The sequence below is a fragment of the Gopherus evgoodei genome, chromosome 10 (genome assembly GCF_007399415.2).
Source record: "Gopherus evgoodei ecotype Sinaloan lineage chromosome 10, rGopEvg1_v1.p, whole genome shotgun sequence".
Classification (NCBI taxonomy): Eukaryota; Metazoa; Chordata; order Testudines; family Testudinidae; genus Gopherus; species Gopherus evgoodei.
In genome coordinates this window covers 17,255,030-17,272,509 of record NC_044331.1, presented here as the reverse complement: position 1 = coordinate 17,272,509, position 17,480 = coordinate 17,255,030, and the positions used below count along the sequence as shown (strand labels likewise).

General features: G+C 41.0%; 1 protein-coding gene across 2 annotated transcripts in view; it reads right to left on the bottom strand.

The window, feature by feature from the left end:
- Positions 1–6,874: 6,874 nt before the first annotated feature.
- Positions 6,875–17,480, bottom strand: part of IL16 (interleukin 16) — a 48,515-nt gene continuing 37,909 nt past the window's right edge. Inside the window, exons 14-21 of one of the 2 annotated variants that reach the window (XM_030578393.1) lie at positions 15,989–16,127; positions 14,297–14,902; positions 13,699–14,197; positions 11,970–12,153; positions 10,718–10,819; positions 9,296–9,548; positions 7,902–8,027; positions 6,875–7,361 (exon numbers count right to left, since the gene is read on the bottom strand). In XM_030578393.1, coding sequence (XP_030434253.1) covers positions 7,156–7,361; positions 7,902–8,027; positions 9,296–9,548; positions 10,718–10,819; positions 11,970–12,153; positions 13,699–14,197; positions 14,297–14,902; positions 15,989–16,127 — 2,115 coding nt within the window. In that variant the 3' untranslated portion in view covers positions 6,875–7,155. Of the gene's footprint in view, positions 7,362–7,901; positions 8,028–9,295; positions 9,549–10,717; positions 10,820–11,969; positions 12,154–13,698; positions 14,903–15,988; positions 16,128–17,480 lie in introns of both variants that reach the window. The other variant, XM_030578392.1, reaches the window with a different exon arrangement.

Genomic DNA, 17,480 nt, shown 5'->3' with positions numbered 1-17,480 from the left:
AGACTGATCAGTGAGAGGTCTGAGGGATGGAATCTGGATGCACAGAGGCTGTTGGGTGGGCGGGGGGCAGGGGTTCCAGGTGCAGGAGCAATGGGACTCTGCAGGGGGTTCCAGATGAAGGTGGTTGGGACTCAGTGGGGGGTCTGGGTGTGGGGGGGCTCAGTGGGGGAGTCTGAGTGCTGGGGTATTGGGGATCCAGGTACAGCTCACTCGGGTTCAGTGGGGTTGGGGGCTTGTCAGGGTGATTCAGTTGCAGGTCTGGATACAGGGGGGCTCTAGATTAGGGGTTTAGGTTCAGCAGGGTGAGGTTCAGGTATGGAGGGCTGGGGGGGGGTCTGGGTGTAAGGGGTCAGGGTTGGCGGGGGGGGTCTGACTATGCGGGGTCCGATGCAGGGGGTTGGGCGAACGGGGGAGCAGTTCCCCATACAGCAAGCCCTCCCCCACGGCTAAGGAGCAATGGGGGCAGGAAGCCGGGGAGGATGCTGAGCTTTCTACAGCCAGAGGAGGTGTCTGGGGTGGGTCTAGCAGCTTATTTCGGTGCAGGGTAGGAGCCACCATGGTTCTTTACCTCTCCACCGGCTGCTCCGGATACCTGAAACAATGTGCCTGCGCTGCTAGGGAAGAGTGCGTGACTGCTCTTGCAGTTTCCCTTTGTTTCCCTATCAGAAAATCATTTTCTGCTGGGAAGCAAAGAAATTTGCGGGAAACATGAATTATGCATGTGCAATGGCACAGAATTCCCCCAGGAGTAAAACTCCCCAGGAGCAGCTCTGCTGAAGTCAATGTAGTTCCACCAGTATAAGTCAGATTCAAGGGAGCCCTGTTATATCTCAGATTCTGCCTAATGACCCATATGAAACAGTGTTTCTTTCTTGAAGGGGGAGCTCTTTTGCTGCTGACATCAGTATAATTTGAGATATTACATTGGGACCAACCCCAAAAATGGGGTAGACTGCAATGAACTGGGTCTGTGAGAACATATGGCCCCACTCATTCTAGACTATAAAGGCCTGATTCAGCATGTGCTGACGTCAGACTGACTTCAGTGCTAATGTTAAGCATATACTTAAGTGTTTTGCTGAATCAGAGCCTAATATCCTCAACCAATTCACAGATCGTTGGGCCTTGTCCTCTCCCATCATCCCCTGTCTACCAAAAAATTCTGATTTACAAATTGTCATAAACGGAACTGCCCTGACATAATGGCAATAAATAAAAACATGTATTGACGCACTTTACTTGTCATTTTTCTAACTGCATTTGAAATGATCATGCATTTGAACAATTTTCCAATATGTTGTTGAAAGTGTTGTGAACTTGTGAATAGTCCTTTCTGTAAAATGTTGTGGACTAATCTTGACTTGCTTGTTCATAAAAGTAGGATGTTCTTGTTTATGTCTCCAAGACTGACACACCTCATGGCATATTTTAGGAAATCAGTTATTGATGTAATATGCAGTGATGTATGCAGCCAGCGAAAATATTTATGTAGCTGGTTACTTAGGTAATGTGAGAAGTTATTATAAACAGCATACTATTCATTTATCCTTTTACAAAAGAAAAAAATGATAATTTATGATTGTTGAGTTGCAAACATGTAAATCAGGTTGTAATTTTCATGCTTTTACTTTATTAAGTATTTATTTGTGTTAATACGTTGAAATTTCTGTTCTTGTATTTGTTGCATATGTGGTGTGATTTGTGGGACATTTATGTACGAATATTTCCACTGTAGTTTTTAATGTATATGATAGAATTTATGGGAAGAGGGGTTAAATTTATTCTCTTTTGTGGCTGGGGTTTTTAATACTTGCCAGTGTGTGTTGCAAATTAAATAAAATATTTTCTGTTTCGCATTTTTGTTCTTCTGAATTATCCTTTAACTCTTTCATAGTGTCCCCTCAACTCCCATTGCCCATGAGACTTAAAGGAGCTCTGCACCTTTCAAGATTGCTCCGCGCTCTCTTGGGGCTTAAGGCCAATCCTGGGAGGTTGGGAGTGCCCTTAGCTGCTCAGACACTATGGAGATGGCTGCAGGATGAGTACTTAGGTAGATATTTTAGTGAGGGGGCAGGGTAATCAGCATCTTGCAGGATTGAACCCTTCAGCTTTTGTCTAGTCCTAGTTTTTTGGATTTTTTTGTTTTTAACTTAGACTGCTGCATACTGCAACTGTGAAGAATGGCAAGTGATTTTGTAAGAGAGTGGTTTGGGCGCCTGTCCTGCAAAGGCTTAGGTTCATGCTTAACTTTATGCACAGTGAGTGGTCAGTAGGACAACTCAAGGTGTATAAAGTTAAGCACCTTTGTAAAGTCTTTGCCTGATGAGGGCCTTGTGTTGTTTAAGCACTCAAAAGATCAAGGGTTTATCTAAACCTTAGGCATGATCCAACCACCTTCACTCATGCCTGTAGTCCTTTTGAGGTCAACGGCATTACTCGTAAGTAAATATTACTCAGGGGGGTCAGAGGTGTAGAACCAGAATCTGAATAAAGGATCAGTCCTGTGAGGTGCTCAGTTCAACAGGATCAGAGGGTGTTCAGCCCATCACAGAACTGCTCCATGAGCCCTCTACTCTGCCAAAGTAGGCTGGAGATTTGTAAGTACAAGCTATCTTGTAAGATTTCTGGGACTTCCTGCTTTGGGGGAGACTGGAATACCGGGGGAGACTTCTGTTTTACATGGTACATTGACATTTCTGCTTTTGGTCTCAGCCAGAACCAGAAAATGCAGAGGTTCAGAAATCTAAAAGACTGGTAGCCAGGAGAGGGAAGAGCAGATCGGTGATCTGAAATTATTACAACCTTTGAAAAGCTTGGTTCAAATTTTTGGATGATTTTTTTTTGTTAATGACTAAAGCTGATGCTAGTGCAGCCCTGTACAAGGACTGTTATCTAATACAATCTCTCAGTCTTTCTCAGCAGGGCTGTGAAAACCCACAAAAAGAGTTTGACTTGGCTTTTGCAGACCTGAGCCACAACAGAACTAAAGAGCTCATGGCCTGCTTCACTGTGCAGCTGCTAAAGTGAGCATGGATTGAGATTTTTCATGTTAGCTGTATCAGTGGCTCTCCACCTTTCTAGACTCCTGTATAGTAGTCTGGTTTGTCTTGCATACCCCATTTCACCTCACTTAAAAACTACTTGTTTACAAAACAAACATAAAAATACAGAAGTGTCACAGCTCACTAGTACTGAAAAACGGCTTACTTTTTCATTTTTACCACAGAATTGTAAAATAATTAGAATATAAATATTGTACCTACATTTCAGTGTATAGTATATAGAGCAGTATAAACAAGTCATTGTATGAAATTTTAGTCTGTGCTGACTTTGCTAGTGCTTTTTATGTAACCTGGTGTAAAATTAGGCAAATATCTAGATAAGTTGATGTACCCCACAGAAGACCTGCATATCCCTAGGAATACACATACTCGTTGAGAACCACTGATCTGTATGGACAGCTGCTTTAAAAATTTTGATCTTCCTGTCTACACACTGCGGAAATGATATTTACTTAGAAGTGGCTAACCAGATGAGATTTCACATGGAGAGAGAGAGAGAGGGTGCTAAACAGGAAATAGTAAAATATATACTGTGCAAAAAAAGGTAGTCATGGCTTGACTCTAGACTCTTGTATTGCTTGTCCTCACATTGCCTATTGCTACAATATTTCTTTTGATTGTTAATTAAAGAATAACAATTGCTTTTGTGCTTTGCAGGAACCTGCCCTTTAGGATTAACACTGTGGTATGTAATAATCAGTTATCTTAATATGTCATGCCCCTATATTAACAAAGCAGGTCTGAGGAGACCAAAAGGACCACAGGGCAAAGTGGTATTGTCTTAACCAAACTAAGCAGCAACTTTCATCTGTCATAAGATAGCTCTTTGGAGCAGGGACTGTCTTTTTGTTCTGTTTGTATAGCATCTTGTATGATAAGACTCTGGTCCATGACTGAGGCTCCTGGGTGAATCTGATAATACAAATCATAATGATAATGCAATGCTAGGTGCATGTACACAATAAGAGACTTATTTTGAAAATGTGGGGCTAATAAAAATGTGCAAAAACTTGTCTCGGTGTTTAAGACTATTGTATATTTTAAAAATAACAAAATCTTTAAATTCTAATAGTGATAACAATGGAACAATCCATGATTGGTGCTGCCTTCAGAACATCTCTTTAATTATTTCCCTCCCCCCCACTTTGTTTAGACTTTTGAACTATGGATTCTGGTGCTCTTAGGGCTCTTTTTTTTGTCATTCATATTGATGATACATTCATTTACTGTATCTGAACTAGCAAGAATCATAGAATTTGTTCCCCCCCTTGTCTTTTAGTTTTTAGCACAATAATAAATTAAGCAAATAAGTTACAGTTGCATTAACTTTCTGTTAATTTAAATTCTATTTTAAGTGATAGAAATACATGGAGATCAAGGCAGTAATATCATCCAGGGTACTGTACTAGTAGGTCCTGAAGACTGGTCAAATCTTGGGGGTACTTACAAACCTTGACAAAGATGCTGTAATACACTATCAGTGTTTACAAAGAACTCTCCATTTGAAGCAATGGCATGCCTTGTGTGACCATCAATGCCAGATCTGTCCCCAAGGTATTTAGTATTTCCAGTCACCAACTGGCTCACCGAGCCTTACATCCCATAACCAATCACTGATATTTTCATTTTAAATACTACTGCAGTGAAGTTAAAAATTACACAAACTATATATTCAGATAACCAGGTTCAGTTCTAAATGTCCTTGTTACTCTGGCCCAGATTTTTTAAAGTATTTAGGTATTGCTTTGCTCAGGGCTTGTCTACATCAGAAAGTTGCAGCGCTGGTGAGGGAGTTACAGCGCTGCAACTTTGAAGGTGTACACATCTGCAGGGCATCACCAGCGCTGCAACTCCCTGTTTGCAGCGCTGGCCGTACTCCCGTTTTGTCTCGGGTGTAGAGGATCCAGCGCTGGTGATCCAGCGCTGGTAATCCAATGTAAACACTTACCAGCGCTTTTCTTGACCTCCGTGGAAGGAGGAAGCCTCTGGTAATCAAGCTGGTCTCCTTCCCCGGTTTGCTCTCTCGGTCCCGGAACCCCGAGCAAGCAGGTCTCCTTCCCTGCGGTTTGCAGGGGGGTTCGGGAACGCGAGAGCAAACCGGGAAAGGAGACCAGCTTCGCTGCGGTTTGCTCTCGCGTTCCCCGAGCAAGCAGGTCTCCTTCCCTGCGGTTTGCAGGGGGGTTCGGGAACGCGAGAGCAAACCGCGGCGAAGCTGGTCTCCTTCCCCGGTTTGCTCTCGCGTTCCCCGAACCCCGAGCAAGCAGGTCTCCTTCCCTGCGGTTTGCAGAGGGGTTTGGGAACGCGAGAGCAAACCGCGGCGAAGCTGGTCTCCTTTCCCGGTTTGCTCTCTCGTTCCCCGAACCCCGAGCAAGCAGGTCTCCTTCCCTGCGGTTTGCAGGGGGGTTCGGGAACGCAAGAGCAAACCGCGGCGAAGCTGGTCTCCTTTCCTGGTTTGCTCTCTCGTTCCCCGAACCCCGAGCAAGCAGGTCTCCTTCCCTGCGGTTTGCAGAGGGGTTCGGGAACGCGAGAGCAAACGGCGGCGAAGCTGGTCTCCTTTCCCGGTTTGCTCTCTCGTTCCCCGAACCCCGAGCAAGCAGGTCTCCTTCCCTGCGGTTTGCAGAGGGGTTCGGGGAACGCGAGAGCAAACCGCGGCGAAGCGGGTCTCCTTTCCCGGTTTGCTCTCCCGTTCCCCGAACCCCCCCTTGAAGCCGCCCAACAGCGCTGCAGTGTGGCCACATCTAACACCACTTGCAGCGCTGGTTGCTGTAAGTGTGGCCACTCTGCAGCGCTGGCCCTATACAGCTGTACTAATACAGCTGTAACAACCAGCGCTGCAAAATTTTAGATGTAGACATGGCCTCAGTGTTGCAAGGCCTATGTCTCATTTTCAGAAGTGACTTTGACACTTAGGAGCCCATTGACTTTCAGTGAAATGTAGGCTGCTAAGTGGCTTTTGATGACTTAGGCTCCTGAATCATTTAGGCAGCGCTGAGCAGAGCAATCCCTGAATGCCTTTCAAAATTCTCAACCCTGTACTTAGGATATTTTTAATTCACAATGCAATGCCTGGGTATTGCAAGGCTTTTCAAATTCTTGTTTCACAGTAAATAATGTGCTGTGGTACAATGTTCTTCAGATGCATGTGCTTAATTCTCACTCAGACAAACGAGATTTTCATCTATATTAGCTTGATTCTCTACTTTGTCCGCTTTAGGGGTGGTGGCGCTGCAGGGAACTAATCACTCCTTGATTCAGGGCTGCTTGGCCATTGAGCAAATGATTGCTGTCCAGTGCAACTCTAACTTACTATCCGACTGTTACACCAGGGGAAGATAAGATGGAGCTCTGCTACGTCCTGTCCCGTCTTCTCTTCTCCCTCTCCTGACCCCAGAATACCCCCAAACATCCTCTTTTTTCCCCTTACAATGGGGGTGTAGGGTAACTGGCGTAGAAGGCAGCAGAGCCAGCTTTATGCTAGCAAAGAATTCCCCTTCTCCACGGGGTGGCCCTGGCTCCTTTGTGCTGGATAGAGCCATCCTTCTTTGGCTGCTTGCCCTCTCTTCCTCCCTTCCCCATGTGCTGGAAGCTGTGGGGAGGGAGATTTAGGAGCCAGCCATTTCTATTCTGCACCCACTGAGAGCTACCTTATGTTACAGAGTCCCCAGCTAGGGTTTGGTCAGTCTCTGGAGAAGGAATGAGAATCTGCCTTAGGCTTTTGGCCTGTTTCTAATTCTCCTCAGATTTGGTGGTTAAATTAACTTTGCACGCTAGTCTGTGATGCCATCAAATTGATTTACATGGGATAGAGAATACTGCAATTTTCACACATTTTATTACACTCATTATATTAAGACCTTTTTTTAGCCTTCTACAATTTTCAACAGCTTCTTATGAATATTATAAACGGAATTGTGAGCATTTTATATCAGTCTCTTATTCCGGACAACTTGCTTGGAGGTTGCAAAGATATCTGTAAAACTTGCAATATGATCATCTGCACTTCTACAATATCTCTGCTGTGTTGGTAAATAGCTTTAAGTAATGAAATGTTGTGGGTTGGTTTGTTTGTTTTGTTTGAACATTGGCAGCAGTTTCATTCTTCTCCTTGCAAAGTTTCAGATGATTTAGTGGTAACAGAACTTGGATTTTTCCTCTTGATGATAGCAGTGATGGGCCCATCAGGTAATGCCTTGATGATATTCCAAGCTTCAAAACGGGTGAGTCCTTGCATAACAGTTGTGTGCACTTGCAATAGCTCATCACCAGGCTGAACAGTGCTGCTTTGTTCTGATGCAACTCCTGTGGGGAGACAATGAATTTACTTCAGTTCTTTTGTGTGGGGAAATCTTTGTTGTTGTAATTATGGATAGCTGTAGCAGGATGTTACATGGAAGATGTGCATATCTGATGCAAAAATAAAGAATCAAGTATTTGCCACAGTGCAAATGCAGAGACCTCCAAATCATTGAACACATTGTGAACAAGTGCCCCCCCTCTTTTCATTTCCAGGAGGTATAGCAAAAGTGCACGCTGCATCTTCTCAAGCCCTCAAATGGATTTCAAACCTTTCAGCTAACTTGTAGATGTTGCCATTTCCATGCAAAAGAAGAAGTGTGTTTCTGTATAAATGGTATAAAATGCGTCTGGTCTAATTACAAAGCAAGGAGTTCATCCCGCACAACGAAATGTAATGCTGCAGTTTAAATAAAAAATTATCATGGACGGGATCGTCATCTGGTGTAGCTCAATGGAATTACTCCAGTTTACCACAGCTGAGGATTTGACTGTGTGTGTGTGTATATAATAATAAATAGAGACAGAGTGTTTAAACATCTCTACCTTTAAAAATCCTGTTGATGATGATGGGTTTATCTCCATGGATGGAGCCTTTCCCTCCTTCCAGACTGAATCCTAAGCCAGCAGGTGTCTTTTCCAGAGTTACAGTGCAGATTGTGTCTTCAGTTGCTGGAAAGGAATAGAATGGTATCAGGAGGGGTACAAAATACTCTGAAAAGTGAAAACATCTGAACAAAGAACGAGTTTTTGTTTGTTTAATTTTTTGTAGGCAAGTAAATGATAGCGCAAAACAAGGCAGAAAATGACCATTTTCTTCATCTTTTTGCTCACTGTAAAGTTGTTAATTGCTCCTAGAGAAGGTTATGGTCAGGGAGGATGTATTTTTAGTGTATAGAAATCTGAGCCAAATGAATAGGTTGGATTTAATGTAAACGGCATTTGCTTGAATTACATAAACATGCTAGAGACACATTAACATTTCCATTCACTGTATATATTCCGAAATTAAGTATTTGGTACAAGTGACCTGATGGTAATATTAAAAGTAATATTATCTAAACAGCCAATAATGTTTATTTGGGGTATGTAAATATGATTATAAAGCTCTGACTTCTGAACAAAAATCCTAAGAATGAAGATGATTCTACAAAACTGTATGTCCTCCATATATTTTGAATATAGCCAGCTGCTGTGTTGGAGGCCAGAGCATGATTTAGGAAATCTGGAGAAAGTATCCTTTCAAATAAAATATTTTTCACAACACAGGAACTTTTAGGGGCTTAAAATGAAAGTTCATTACTACTACTCACATGAGTAGCCATTACACATGCAGTTAATCCTGTTAACTATGCTTGACATTATCTGAATTTTCTTAGAGCTCCATTTTGAGGAACCTTGCTTTTGGTGCAGTTTAGTGATTTATGTAATGTGTATATATAACTTTATTGCATTTTCCCAGCATACCTTCCCCCACCAATGTTAATTAATTTTTTTGTTCATACACAGCTGAGCCCCAAATCAGCATTTACCGCATAATTATACAGAATAAAATAGCATATGTTGTTTTGCATGAAATTGTCAATATTTTGTTACAAAATTGCAACTCTGATTTATACTGAAGACTGCATAGATTTCAATCTGTAATTTCATAATGATTTTTTATATATACACCTAGAATCTTGATTCGGCTGATAGATTTTGCAGGACTGGGACTTTGGACAGCAGAGAGTAGTATCAACTGAGTAACAGGTTGTTTAAAGCCTACTTCCCGGATTTTTAAACAGTTGTCCAACTTTTAATCACAACTCCAAGATTTGTCTAGCTAAATCCATACAACCCTTTGTAAAGGGCAAGGATTCTGTGGTGGTATATACAGGGAGGTATATAAATATCTAGATAGGTAGCGAATGTGGTTTATGCAGGTGTAGAGTACTCACTAGCTTCTGTTGAGGTTTCACTTTCTGTAGAATACGTAGTAGAGTCAACTGAAACATTAAGACTTTTTTCTTCCTCTTTAGCTTTTTTAGTCACTATGACGGCTTGCCTTGGCAGTCGAGCCTGGCGCATGATCGCCAAGGCATCGTTGTGAGTGGCACCTTTAAGAGACTTTCCATTAATGGATAAGACTTCATCTCCTTTCTGGATAGTTCCTTCCTGAGATGCTAGTCCATTAGGAAATACTCTGTGAACCTATTAGAGACCCCAGCCGTCACAAAAAAAGAGAAGACGTGACTAAGTCTCACAGTTAGTAAAGTTAAAATGTGACACATTTTCATTTCTTAGCAAGAAAGAGAGCTGATTTTTAAGGCTCATGGATTGTAACTGTTGTGGTAGAAGCTTATTAAGATACAGGGGATACTGGGTGGCTTGTGGCTAGTACCACCTTATGCTATCAGCCATCAGATTTCACAGAGTTTAACCAGGTCAGTCATCTTGTCCTGAACCTGCACCAGTGACTTAAAAAGAGAGAAAGAGAGAATCAGGAGTCTGAAAAGACGGACTGGTTATTTAGTAGATGACCATCTTCCACTGAGTCCATGCTGAATCTATGCTGCAGTAGGTATTGTGCTCTTGAAGGCCTTCATCACTACTGATGATTAAATATCCCATGGCACTTAAAATAGGCATGGTAATCCCAGTTTTCTGGCAACATTTCATTCCAATTTGCTAATTATCTTCTGGCACCATAAATTCTTTTCCATTTCATGCCCTATGCTGCTTATGTAGGGTTGCTGGGTACTGTTAAGGAGCTACATTTTTTTTTAAATGTCGTTCTGAAAAAATGGAATGGCAAAATTAATTCCATTTTTCTTTTTGTCGCTCAAACTTTTTCAGAGTTCGAAAAGTTACAGAGTAGGAAAAGGAAAAGATGTGGGGAAACCTAGATATTGTGTGTTTGTTTGTTTGTTTGCGTAAGGTGACAAAAAGGGGAAAACTCAAAAATCTGAAAAAAAAAATGGAAAACCGAATGAAATGACATTAACCTCAATTCAAAATTGAAATTTTATTTCAAAATTTTCCATTTCCAATATTTTTCTGCAGAAAGTTTTCATTTTTGATGAACCCCCCCTTTTTTTGAGAGAGAGAGAGAGAGAAAAAACATTTTCCAGTTGAAACTACATTGGCCAGCTCTAATTTTTTAATATTTCTTTGTGTATAGCCTGTTGTCATTCCCATCGTATTCTTGTTTTCTCTAGCCTTGAACTTGCCCAGTTTCTTTAATCTGTCCTCATAGGTCTTAGCTTCCAAACCTTTTCCATTTTTGACGTTCTCTTTTCAACCCATTCCATTTTTTCTGCTACCTCTTTTTAGACTGAATGTTTATTTTGGGAGTATTTTATGAGAGTGATACTACTTACAGTAACAACTTTGTTTTCTAGATCGATTCCTCCTGCCAGGCTGAATCCAAGACCAGCATCTTCTTCTTTATGCAAAATTGTAACCTGAATATCATCAAATTGCTAAACACAGAAAAAAAAATAATTTCAGACGCATCCTACTATAATTTAAGATTACCAGAAGATGTATATTTTCTCCTGTATCCACTGTGTATTCTGCAGTGGCACTTAGATGCTAAGAAAACTCTGTATTTGTTTTTATTTAATGGGCTAACTTCACCTGGGTATCATATCTCATGAATGAGTTTGTGTCTAAAAGTTTTGCTGCTTCAATGAATGTGCTGTAAATTACAATATATTAAAGATCACTGATCACTACTGAAATAGATATAGAAAATAGTATTGGCTCAATGGTGAGAACTATGTACATGGTCTTCTATCTGTGAGAGGAAAAAACTTTTGTTATCTACAACTCATCCTACTCAATGAATAATGGTCTATGGCTCAAAAATTACTTCTAAGCCGGGTTGCTATATTAATGTACATTTTGTTAAAGTTTTAATTGTAACAATATCCTGGAATGAGCTGTTTCAGTCTGTTACCCTTTTAGATTACAGTTAATATGACGGAAAATTGCCTTTTTTTTTTTTTTTTTTTTTTAGTAGCACATACTACAGTGTTCTTAAGGATTCAGGTATAACACCTTTTCTTAAGAGAAACTGATTGATTTATCTTCACTTGTCTCATAACAATGTGCTTTTTTGTAGCTGGATGCATAGGTTGGTGGACAGGCCACTGAACTAAGAGTGAGAATGCCTGGATTTTATTCTCTGTGCTTCCTCTGCTTATATAATCTTGACCAAGCCATTTAGACCAAAGTCTTCAGAAATGTCCATCGCTATTGATTGCCCAAATGAGAGACAATTAAGGCCTGATTTTTTCAGCTTTTCTGAGCTCCCACAACTCCTGTTGAGTCAACTGGGTGTTCGTTGCCTTTGAAAATCAGGCCTCTTTAAGGTACTCCTAGTTAGGTACCTAAAATTGATGCAAACTTTTGAAAACATTGGCTTTGCCCTCTATGCATCTCAGTTATCCCATCTGTAAAATCGGGCTGATAATTCTTAGCCATCTTTGTAAAGTGATTTGAGCTTCATGGCTGAAAACTGAGCATTACTGTTACATATTGATATTGGTGTTGTGTTTGTAAGAATTTCACATAGCAAAAATTAAACACTTTTCTTTCAGAATAGAGTGCACAGAAAAGTGGACTTACCTTTAAGGTAGCCTCATCTAGTGATTTTACTTCTTCTATAAGCTTCTTTAATTCTTCAGGGGAAAGCAGAGAGATGACTGACTGCCCAGACACACTAGATGCTTGAGATGAACAGTGTTCCTGTTTCTCTTCCTCTTTCCCTCTGTCTGTTAAACTCACCGTATAGTCTCTCAGTTCAGAGAGGCTTTCCCATTTTGAAAAGGGAAAAAAGCAATATTAATTTGTGATAGCAGCTTCCACACTGTGGCACAGAACAGGCAATTCTGGAATCTTCATCTTTTGATCATACTAGATTTTAACTGGTAATGGGCCAAGCGGTTCAGATCTCTATTTATTTGTTCCTAGTAATGCCTACTATGTAACATACCAAGAGGTGGCAGGGTTGCTGCCTCAGTAGGGTGACCAGATGTCCTGACTTTATAGGGCCAGTCCTGATATTCGGGGCTTTGTCTTATATAGGCATCTATTACCCCCCACTCCCTGTCCTGATTTTTCACACTTGCAGTCTGGTCACCCTGTGCTTCAGTGATGACACACTTGTGTGAGCATTCACATGAAGGAATAAGAGTCCTCTTGAAACTTTGCCCCAACTCAAATTGAACCTTTCCTGGGCATTGAAAAAAAGTCCAGATAACTTTTTTTTTCTTTTTTAACATGACTCCAGACTTCCTAGTTATATCTGCGATTGGAAACGGGTGGCAAAAGTCCCATACTCTTGTAAATATATCAGACTCTTGTGAGAGAGGTTGTTTTCACTGTGTTTCAAATCTGAGCTTGGAAATACCCATCCCACTTTTGCAGTTACAAAAGGTTCAGATGTGTATCTGAGAGTGCAGATGCTTATCCAAACCATAACCCCAAGGCCCAGGACATTAGTTCATCACAAACTATAACCTTTGCAAAAGCTGTTAAGCACATAGCTTCCCCCTCTTTATTTAATGACACTGTCATATCAAACTAGCAGCACAGAGGGCATGTCTGCAAAACAGAGACTAGACTAAAAAATTTTCGGTACAATATATTTGAATTACATACTAGGACACCCTTGAAGAACATGAGGCAATGTTTGAGAGGTTCACATCCTGCTTTTAAAATAACTTCCCAACTTTTTAATTTCAGTTTATTTAGCTATTCTTTTCTAGATTCCTCACCTGGTTAGATATTTATAAGATATGAAAAAATGATTATTAAAAAAAATCTAATGTTGACAACCTGAGTAGGGCAAATCCTTATAAGAGGCAAGACCTCTCTGGGGACGTGCAATTCATTATTTTGGGGAAGTTATGGAACCCATGCTGGCTACTTTTTCTGGTGCAGCAGGAGTCAGACCTTCTCCTTTACTGATCCCAAAAGACCATCAGTGCGCTAATATAATAGCAGAACTTGGCCTCAAATGTTGGCAAATTGGTAGCATTGAAATAAAGGGGTAGGAGCAGCTATATGGACTTACTCTTGAAACTGTCCCAATACTGGGTTTAGCAGTTTTGGGTCCATTCTTCTGGCTCCGACTATGGAGAACCTAGGGATATTGTTCTGTGGCTCAAAGAAGCTGGCAGCATAAAAGCTTAAAAATCTTATTGATGGCAGCATGCATTCAACTGATCCTTTACATTCCTCTGAAGATTTAACAACTCTGTCTACACTCTAAGCAACCTATACTCCTATCCAAATTGCCTGAGGTGCAAATTGCTTTGTGTAGTGTGTGGGGAACTTTAATATGGTATCTTACTTCAGGGAAAATCCAGTGTCTGAATGATGACTCTCACTCGTAGATGAGGGAGGGGTCCCATTCTCTTCCATGGCGTGCTGAGATGAGGTTTCCAAAGTGCTCCATGGATTGTTCCCAGAAAAGAGCGGAGACTGAGGAAGGCAAAGCAAAGATTTCATTAAAGCAGATGACACTTGATTGCTGATGGAATGGATTTTGCTGTATTTTTCATCATTTGTCTTCATCATCTCACAAGACTGGTTAGCAGTAAGGGGGAAGCTTCGTGTTCTTTGGGTCTGTGCTTTTGCTACTGGACAGTGAAGTTCAGTGGCTTGTGAAGGTAGTAAATCCAAGGAAATTTCAGTACTTGTGCTGTTGCTTCTCTTTGGACTAGGAGTGAGTGCCTCTTTGGGAGAGCAGGACCTATTTAGGCTCAGAGTCTCGACTGTAACCACAGATGGAGTTGATTGTAGTTGGTTGTTATCAGAACCTTCATTGTAAGGGCCTTGGTTTAAATGAACTGCAGGTGATTCTGGCTCTTTTGGACTGGGAGAGTTTTCTTTCCAGACTGCTGGCTTTGGGCTGGGAGAATTTTCTTTCCAGACTGATGGCTTTGGGCTGGGAGAATTTTCTTTCCAGACTGATGGCTTTGGGCTGGGAGAATTTTCTTTCCGGACTGATGGCTTTGGGCTGGGTTTTCTATTTCCTTTTTCAGGTGACTGAGGAGCACTGAAAGTTTCAAAGGAGTTTATTCTCTGCTTTATTGATGATCCTCTGGGTGAGGCCCGGGATATACCAGAGCCCTGTTCTTTGCCAGAAACACTCTGGAGGTCAATGGAACTTTGATCTGCCCATGTGTTAATATGTGAATTTCCTTTCTTCAAACCTTTTAGACTTTGGCGAAACCAGGCTGGTTTAGGTGCTACTGGAGGGCCCTTTTTCCCAGTGTCACTTTCATCTGAGTTGTGTCCTTTTGAACCATCTGCTTCTGCTTCTGATTTCTGCAGCACTACCTCTGGACAGCTGGGACTTTGATTTTCTTCATTTGTGGTGTTGTTGGGGTCTAAATCTAAGTGACTGTTTTCTTCACTCATAGTAGGATTAAACAAGCTTTTGATGCAATCAGAAATTCTAACCCAAGGATCTTCTGCTGTAGTATCAAGACTGTAATCTACCCGTGGTTGTCTTCTAAGTACAGGCCTTTGTATTGATGAGATAGGATTCCCTGTGTTGTAGAAATAATTATTATACATAAGCTTTCTTTTCATTCCCTCCATATATCCCTTTGCATTTATCACTGCTGCTTCACTGCCTGTGGGCTTCTCTACACTCAAGCCTCCAACAGGTTATTTAAGGTTACAACTCTTAATCTAAAGTTCTGTTTCACTGTGACAGAAGCCGTCTTGTGCTGATACTGGATTTAGCTGCAAACCCAGGCTCTTCGGTGCTGGTCACTTCCCTCAAGGGACATGTAACCTCTGCAGGTAAGCCTCTCTCCTGACATCCTGGGACACTGAAATCATTGTACATGCTACAGCACTGTCATGTTAAAATATAAGACTAAATTTATCTCATCTCAACTACAGCAGATTGAACTAGCTGGTGTCGCAGCAGATAAAAAAAGTTATTCTTCCCTTTCTGCATTTTAAAGCAGGTTCTTTAAACATTATCTCTGAGACCTATCTTTGATTGATGTGTCTATATGTCTCTCCAAATGGATCCGTGCACTTCCCTAGTGTATACCATTTTATCTTTGATGTAGGATGTTTTATATATCATGGACTTATTAAACCTCTTACTGACTATTGGTGCAGACAGGACAGTGGTGAAGGTTTTGGGGTTTTTTATGAAAATTTATTTCAGTACAATGAAAAGAATAACTGCTCAGGAACGGTTGCCATTTTAAATACTACTAGCTACCATTTCACTAACAGAATCAACAGGGCATCAACTTTATGTCAATTATCTATAATACATGCAGTTCAGTTTTGAAACTATAAATCAAAAATGTCCTGTGGTACATGCTAAAAATAAAATTCAGTAGCACTCAGTTTTTAATATAAACAAATAAAGTATCGTCTGAAAATAACTAGTGATTCTTGTACGCCTATTACCACTTATTCTCTTTAATTACAGACAATCTATTCATCTTTTGGTGTCATTCACACTTTGAGTCAGAGGTAGTTAATGCACAATTGTGTAGAAATGTGTCTGTTCACCCAGTAATTTAGTCTGTTTTTTAAAGATGGAATTGAAATGAATGCAAAACTCATTAACCCTGCTTTTGAAGCAAATGGAATGAAACACCTACCTAGGTTTGCTTTCCTCTCTTGGTCTCCGTCTGCTGACACTGCAGCTGAGTGTTCAGTACCTCTTGGTGTTACAGAAGTTGCAGAGAGACTGTGTGTTATAACTGTTTTATTTCCCTGTAGCAGCAGGTCTCCTGCTTCCTGTGGAATAAACAGGAAATAGAACTATGTCAAAACATAATCACACAAACCACATTGTATATGAGATGTAGAAAAATGTTCTTCATGTTCTTGTGTTTAATCTGAGAATAAATATTAAACAGCAGAAATACTGATTTGTTCTGTGCTCCAGGAAAGGGAGCAAAATATTTTATGTATGCATGTAGACACATTGGAAATTTTTTTGTTAACATCTCAAATTTTGATGGATTGTTTGTGTTGTGTACCACAACGAAGCAAGATATTGGCTGCTACAACTTTAGACTTCTAAAACCAGCCACACGGTAATCTCTTGCAAATCAGTTAAGCAGAGACAGAAAATGAACTGTCTAGCGTCTGTCTTTATTTTACACAGTGCTTTTCTGTGTGGGGCCTTTACCTCCAAACACAAAATTGTAATGAGCCCAATTCATGGCTGGAACGTCAAGAGTTTTTCCCCTTTTGTTCTTGGTTGGAAATGCAGAATGAGAGGTTTTGTCTGAGGTCTTAGTAGATGCCACTGGAGGCAGCCATTTGCAGATGCTCTACAATTACCAGATTACTACGGAACTAACGTCACAAAGTTACCATCTGCCAGAGCTCCAGTGTGACTCACAGGAACCATGGACAAGAGGGAGAAATTCTGAAAGAAAAGTGAGATTATCCTGTAAACATCGGACTGCCTGGCAACTCCTGAGCATTCTGACAGTGATGGGTTAGCACTTAATCCTCACTAGTCCAGTGAAGAGTTTACCTCTGTCAAGACCCTGATCGTCACCGGCTTTGGTAGTCTCAGTCTGGGTTCACTTTCTAATCACCTTCTGGAGGGTGTTCAGTCATCCAAGAGCAACTTCTGTCTTTTTAATATGGCGTTACCTAAACAAGCATCTTAGTGTGTGCTTATCCCTCGCTTGAGACCACATGATAATAGTGCAAATGGTTAGAGTAATAATGAATGATTTGCATAGGGACAGAAAGTAAATTATCCAGATTCAAATTCATTTTAAGCATTCTAATGCAACCAGCTTTGCATCTTAGTAGCTTTGCAGCTTTCTTCCAATTAGGAGCCTGATCTTGTGTAACACTGTGCACCCAGATCTTCAACTGTAACGAAATGGGGATTCTGAAACAGATGACTGGATCAACTGACTGTGTGCTCCTGGCTGGTAGGGACTGTATCTACTTGCGTATTGACACAGTGCTAAGTACACCACCGGTGCTTTGTAAATAATAGTTGTGATCTGTAAAATATTACAGTTTAAAGCACAACATTTTAAATCAAATAATTTTGGCTTGAAAAAAGTAAGCTCACAATCTGCAGACACCGCACACACAACCGGGGCCAGTACGTCTCAA